Source organism: Panthera uncia, chromosome D2, assembly GCF_023721935.1.
Source record: "Panthera uncia isolate 11264 chromosome D2, Puncia_PCG_1.0, whole genome shotgun sequence".
Taxonomy (NCBI): Eukaryota; Metazoa; Chordata; class Mammalia; order Carnivora; family Felidae; genus Panthera; species Panthera uncia.
The window spans coordinates 20,464,700-20,472,047 of NC_064818.1; the positions used below are offsets into that span (position 1 = coordinate 20,464,700).

Sequence of the window (7,348 nt, forward strand, 5' to 3'; positions counted from 1 at the left end):
AATTAGTCTTTTTTGAACATTCTTCTCACCTAAACGAGAACACCTCTGCAAAGTAAGGTTTGTAATTTACTGGAATGAACACTGAAATAAAACTCACAGCTGTGAGTTTCACACCCATGAAAGATAAGAAAATTTGACAATATTGGGGAAGGAAGAGTTTGCAAGTTAACACCACTCTGAGATCCTGATGATTAGAAACATTTTCCAGAGCATTAGTTTCCCTGTCAAAAAATTTGAACCACCACCAAGCAAGAACACACTGAACCTGTGAACACTGACTTCACCAGCTTTGACAATAATTCAATCTATCTAAAAGCAGCTGCATTGTGATTGAAAACAAAAAGCAACACCTACCCACTGAGGGAAGAAGTATGGGAGGGAAAGAGGAAGAGGAAGGTTACTCCTGGTTCAGCCTGGCTGTAGTTGAAAAGGTCAGATGAGCATTTCTAGGTGTAAATGCAACGATCGCTGCAAAGCATTTAAGAAGAAATGCAAGCACACTGTGTGTGACACCATTACCAAGCCCCTGCAACTCCACCCTGCAAGCCTCCCATGGACATCTACAAGGATTCAGCCAAGTCTCCCAATCTCCTTTGCAGATACTTCCCCAAATAGAGCTTCAGGTCACGGGTACTTGCAGAGATGCATGATAGCACACTGTTTCCCAGAGGCAGCTGTGGGGCATTTCAAAACTAACGAAAGTCATGAGAAAACACTGAAATGATCGGTCACCATTACCAAAACTGAAGTGGTAAATCTGAACATGCCAACAGAACCACATTTTCCCCCTAAAAGCCTGGCTCAAAAATCCTTGGAAAGGTGAAACTGAAGACACTTTGTCCCCCTTTCAGAGGTGAAGTGTATCTTGAACATCTAGATATAGCTACAAGGTAACCTATAACCTCACCCACCCTTAGAAAACAAGAGCTTGGGTTGCATTGATTGTAATGGTCCCCCAAAGTATACACTGTATTCATTCATCCATCTAGCCTCTTTAACCAACCCCTGCGAAGACCATATGTGCTGTTGTTCAGAACACATGCAGCAGGAGAGTGACCCTATTAGTACAAGGTCAAGACAGAATGGGCACAAAACAACAACCACTGCACTACCCAGGGCCTCCTGAGTCAACTCAACATACCCTTGAGTATCTACCACATGCCAGGCACTGAGAAATGGGAGTGAACAAAGCAAAATCTGCCCCTGGAAGAATGTATACCCCTGCTGAGGGGCACCTATGTGATGGGGTGGTAGAGGGAGTGACAGATGGGTCCTGTGGGAGCACATGAATGGGCACAAAGCCCACTGTGTGGCTGGTACAGAGGCAGTGGCAATGCGCACTGGGGTGGGGGTGGAAAAGGTAGGATAGTCTACTAGGATCTACGAGGTAGAAGGGAAGGGAGGAGTCAGGGATAGGATTAAGGGCAGGAAGTCTATCCCAGAGGAGTCAGAGAGACCTATTGAAATTCCAGCAACTAGCAGTTCAACCAAGTGAGAGCTTCTAGACATTGAGGGGTAGGTGTGTGAAGCAAGCAGGGGCCAGAGCAAGAAGGGCCTGGTAAACCACAGAAAGTTTACCTGGATCCAGAGGGTAATGGAGAGCCACTGAATGTTTTTAAACAGGCAATGACTAGTTTCAGATTTTTGCTGTAGGCCAGTGTCTCTGGTCTTGAACAAGAGTCACTGCAAACCAGGTACTGGTGATTCTCCCACCCCAGCAAAACAAAAGGAACACTGCAAAAGACTGTCACAATCTCCTCTAACATTCTGGGTTTTTTTAATCAAATACAATTACATTATGAAACAGAAGAGACATCAACATGAAGAATTTCAACTGCAGAAGAAAACTAACCATACAGCCTTTGTAACAAAACTGAACCATGTACAATTAGACCTAACTGTGAGGTCAGACGTTCTCAAAGTTCTGTCTAAAGCTGGGTGTTTTCCATTAAGAATCTAAGGGGGGAAAAAAATTTTAACAACAACAAAAAAAGACATACACCACACCTCTTTACAAGGGCAATGTCAATCTGACAGCTTCAGAGTCTGCCAAAATGAAGTCTTAAAAATGGAAAATAGTGTATTAAGCTTCCAGAGTAAATAACCCCAAATCCACAACATTTACTATATGGAAGATTTTATTGGTTAATGAAACGATTACACTGTTGATGTTTAAAATAGCCAGGCTTTCTAATCATGCCATACAAACCTGTTTTTCTACTGTAACTTCAAAATTCCTTTGTATTTCTGTATTTCCCTAAAGTTCTATAATAAAGAACTAACTTTATAGTTAGAGAAAGATACTCAAATACTAGGCCTTTATTTTCAAACCAGACACATGCTATTAGGTCTGAACCAGTCTAGAAAAGGCATACGCCTTAGAGACCAGCCATGCCAGGTGAAAGCTCCACTTATACTGAGAATACTAGCAGCTCATCTAGAACTGTAAAACCATCCAACTAACGCCCATTATAGCACTTCCTCATCTCAGAGACCACCACCGCTGGACACCTCTTACTACAATGAATCAGATCATCTCCAATTACATTTTCACCCACAATAAAAGCAGGATAAATCTAGCCTAACATATAAAAGCTATTCAACAGACTGAGCATTTGCTTTTTGTGTATTTTCTCCACGCCAAAGAAGAAATTATGAGCTATAATCAGCATCCTGGTTCCACTGCTGATTTACTGGGAGAAATTGGATAATCACTCAAAACATTCCACTCTTCGGGTAAGCCCCAAGTGAAACAAACTAGGGGCAAGCTCGTGACTCCCAGATGCACCAGGCACTTGGACACACGGATGAAAGGCCTCATCCAGTTGATTCTTCCCTAGAGATAATGTTTAACTTTATCATACAGATGCTGAGAACAGGGACCCATGAAACCAGTCCTTTATTAAATAGGTAGCTTGATCCAAGTAAGCATTTATATACCAAAATACACAGAAATGATCACTAGTTAAGATTTCTACTAGACTTTGGACTGGTTTTTAAAAGAGGGCACAACAATGAGGTACCTACACACCTATCAGAATGGCCAAAATCCAAAACAATGACAACAGCAAAAGCTGACAAGTATGTGGATCAACAGGAATGCTCGCTCACTCCTGGTAGGAATGCAACATGGTACAGCCACTTTGGAAAGACAATTGAGCCGCTGCTTAACAAAAATACTCTAACCATACAATCCAGTAATTGCACTCTTTGGTATTTACTCAAAACAGCTGAAATCTTTTGTCCACACAATGCCCTGCACACAGATGTCTGGTGCAGCTCTACTCTTAATTGCCAAAACTTGGAAACAACTAAGTCCTTCACAGGTTAATGGATTACTATGAAGACAGTAAAAAAAAGATCAGTGGGTGCTAGGTTAGGGAGGGATGAGAAGGCAAAGCACAGAGGAGTTTTAAAGTACTTGGTCTACTCTGCAGGATACTACAATAGTAGATATGTGTCATTATACATTTGTCCAAACCCACAGAATGTACAAACACCAAGATGAACCCTAATGTAAACTAAGGACTTTGGGTGATTATGATGGGTCAAAGTTGGTTCATCAGTTGGAACAAATGCACCACTCTGGTGGAGAGTGTTGATAATGGGGGAGGGGAAGGACAAGGAATATGTGAGAAATCTCTGTACTTTCCCCTCAATTTTGCTGCAAACCTAAAACTACTCTAAAAAAATAAGCTGCTAAAAAAAAAAAAAAAAAAAAAAAGAGCCACACTCTTCCACAGTGTGGCTGATTAGCAGTGTACCTTCCTGGACATATGCAGGGAAAAGGAAAGACACTCACAATCACCTTTAGTGCTCAAGAATATTAAAGTTAATATTGTAAGTAAAGGAACTAATAAGCACCAGGAGAGCAAGTAATAGGATTAGGACACCATCTTCCCTTTAAATTAACTAAAATATGAAAAATCTAGCAAGGCCTTCATTGAATTGAATATAGGCCTTATCACAAATTTTCTAGGCAACTACTAATAAGGGCTATGTTTAACTTAGAGTTGTTAGGAGTTGTCCAGCTTAACCTTGACAGAAATTACGACACAGTATTGTTCAATGGGCTCCTTACACCCACAGACCCATTTCACATAGTCACACACATCTCTCCTCCCATATTGCATACATGAGAGGTCAAGCCCACTTCAACACAACCTGGGTCCAAAATTCTCAAAAGCTTAAAAGAACTCTTCTCTGCATTTGCCTTAATAACACCTGTCAAATACTAAGGAACCAGGTAAACCACAAGCATTTTTGTTTCCTTGAAAGTATGAATTAGAGATCAAAGAAGAACTGAGTACCAAAAGGTACTTGTAGGCTGTCATCTAAAACAATATTAAAACTCTACTCAGTACGGCCACATTTCACAAAGTATATCTGGTGGGGTGTCAGTTTTAGCTGAGGGTAAGTGCTAAGAAATAAAGCTACCACCTCACACACTCTTCAAACCAAGTGTTCAGAAGGCCTCCGATCTTATGCACCAGGAATGAACACATTTGTCCATGTGAAGCCAACGTGTTTGTGTATAATTTACAGACCTACTTATAATACGGTCAACTGTCAAACAGATACCCTTTCACAGTATCTCCACCCCTAATCCTCTCTCCCAAACAAACAAAAACAGCCTGAATTGCTCACTGTATACAAGAGGCTAGAGATTCTGTTTCATATAAGTTTTACTACTTTCTATGGTTCACATTCTCCAAGAGACTAACCCTCTCATTTACTAACTCAAACCTTAAATAAACTGCTTCCACCAACTTCCCCCTCTTCTCAAACCCCCACTCAGCAGAGACCTCTCTCTTGGCCAAGAAAGCTAGAGAAGGCTTGGAAGTGGCTGCCTCTGCAAATTCCTCCCTCTTCCTACCAAAAGGGCACTTCAAGAACTTGACAGTCTGGAAACGCGTGAATGTTGTTCCCATTCCATTCACCAGGACTGGATTTGAGCATGCAAAGTGTCTTTCTATAATCAATTTCTATTTAGGCTGCCAATCACACTGAAACTTTGGTGGAAATCTGCTTCTAAAGCAAATTCAGAATGCCATCCAGGTCCCATGTATGAGCTAGCACTGGGGGAGCATACACACCCACTCACACATACACACTCACTTCTCTGCTGAAGACTTTTTCTGGCACAGGGGCATCCTAAACTTGCCCCGTTTCATTTCCAGACTGTCATCTTTGATCCATTCCCAAATTCATGCTTTTTTCTCCATCTGAAGGTTCAGTCTCATCAGCTATGGTGCAGCAACTATGGTAATTTATGCCCTTGATTTCTTGACATTTTCTTCTCAGCTCCTGGCTGGGAAACTGTTTTGATCTGAATAGAGTTGTCTGTATGGGGATTCTGCATGTTAACGATGTGGCTAGCTGGCAGGGATATTAGGTGAGAGCACACGGTGTACTTTTTCCAGTTATGTTTCGCCTCATCACGGCTATAGTGGCCTTTCTAACCGCCTGCTTCGCTAGGAGGGAGACTACACACCTAATCTTACCCTCTTCGGGTGAGCCTCGGGCGCCAGGTGGAAACAGAACAGTCTGTTCTCTCATCAAGTATCTGGACTCAGAGGCTAAATATCCTTAGACACTCCACCACCAATGAAGCAAACACACGTACATCCTCCTCCGCAAGGGAAAAGGAGTCAGTCGATACCCTTCACGGTTTCAGCCTGTCCAAGGTGCACACCCTTCACTCTGTCCAGGTTTAGTGTAAGATGCTGCATTCTCCAGGCTGTGCACTGCCGCTGGCACCCCCTACACTCAACCCGAACCAAGGAAAGGACTTCCAACGGAGGTGGGAGCATCAGCTCCGGTACCCGCCCTTCCCTCTCAATCCTGGCCAGAAAACTCCACTTCCCGGATTCCCAGCCACTCTCTCCCGCCCCCTCCCCGGGCGATCAAGCTAGCGCCGTACAGATGCCAGCGAAGTGCCCAGCCCAGCTACGCAACCCCCGCACCCTAAGGCAGGCCCCCGGAACCTAATCCGGCTTCCTCCCTCTCCCACAGACTAGGGGTCCCCAGATTCTGGACGTACACCTCAGGCACGCGGTGACTGAAAAAAAAAAAAAAAAAAAAAGTCCCACCCCGCCCCCCAGCCACGCCACCAGTCTCCAGCACTGCCCGGGAGGGGCCTCCTCCCCAGTGGCGAAAAGAAAATGTGGGTGGTTGTCCCAGCAGCTTTCTCCCGCACCCCGCGAGGGGCCTGACCCCTGAGGGAGGCCAGACTCGCGTGGCCCCAAAGGGACACCTCCCTCTCCCCGACCCTCCAGGGGCCAGCAGTTCTTGGCAGAGTGTGCTCGCTGCAGGTCCCCGGAAGGCTCGGGGAGTTCGGGGGCTGCCCGGTCCAGGTGCAACCTCTCCCGGAGGCGGGCGGAGGTCGGCGCCGCGGCGCGCCCCCCGGGGGAGCAACTCACGATGGTCACGCTGGCTTTGCGCAGGTCGCGGTTTTCCTCCTGCAGCGCCTTGCACTTGAGTTTGTAGGTCTCCAGCTCGATCTTCAGCACCTTGTTCTCCTGCTGCAGCGAGGCCAGGCGGTTGGTGAGCTCCTCCAGGCGGAACGGCGAGATGACAATGCCCCCCGACTTCCCACCGCCGCCGCCTCCCCCGCCGCCACCGCCACCGCCGCCGCCCGAGGTCGATGAGCAGGACGACTGCATGGCGGCCGAGCTGCTGCTGTTGCCCCCCGCCCCGTCCGTGTCGCTCTCGCTGGCGCTGTCCGCCATGGCCGCGGCGGGCTGGGGAGAGGAGGAGGAGGAGGAGGAGGAGGAGGAGGAGGAGGAGGAGGAGCAGGGAGGCGGCGGCGACGAAGGCCGGGCTGCGAATGAGTGGGCGCCGGGCGAGCACAGGGGAGCGCCGAGCTGGGCGCCTGGCAGCAGGGCGCAGACTCCGAGCGGCGGCGAGAGAAAGAGAGGGAGCTTCCCGCTGCCAAGGGACCTCCTCTGCCAGAGAACAGAGACCCCGCCCGGGCTCGGGCAGTACTGCACTGGGGCTCGCTCCAGCCGGGCCTGGCGCGCTCGCTAGGCCGCCCTAAAGAGCTGGCCGAAAGCTCCGGGACCCGCCCGCCGCCACCGCCGCGGCCCGCCTCCCGGCGCCTGCCGGCGGGCCAGGGACTCGCGGGCCCAGCCGGGGCGGGAAGGCCAGGTCAGCCCTCGCACCAGCTGCGCGCTGGCCGCACGTGTTCCGAAGGAGGGCCTCCCGGCCCCCCGACCTAAGCCCCCAGACGCCCAGGCTCTTCCGGGCTCGCGCCGGCTCCCGGGAAAAGGAAACCCGGTGCCCCGCTAGCCTCGCAGGTGTCGGGGACACGTGTAAAGGTCACGCCGGCTCCCGCATTCAGCCGTGG

At 48.1% G+C, this 7,348-nt stretch overlaps 1 protein-coding gene across 2 annotated transcripts in view; it reads right to left on the minus strand.

Annotated features, from left to right (window-relative positions):
* Window positions 1-7,017, minus strand: part of CCDC6 (coiled-coil domain containing 6) — a 109,359-nt gene extending 102,342 nt beyond the window's left edge. The window contains exon 1 of one of the 2 annotated variants that reach the window (XM_049646127.1): window positions 6,423-7,017. In XM_049646127.1, coding sequence (XP_049502084.1) covers window positions 6,423-6,731 — 309 coding nt within the window. In that variant the 5' untranslated portion in view covers window positions 6,732-7,017. The remainder of the gene's footprint in view (window positions 1-6,422) is intronic. The other variant, XM_049646128.1, reaches the window with a different exon arrangement.
* Window positions 7,018-7,348: the final 331 nt, after the last annotated feature.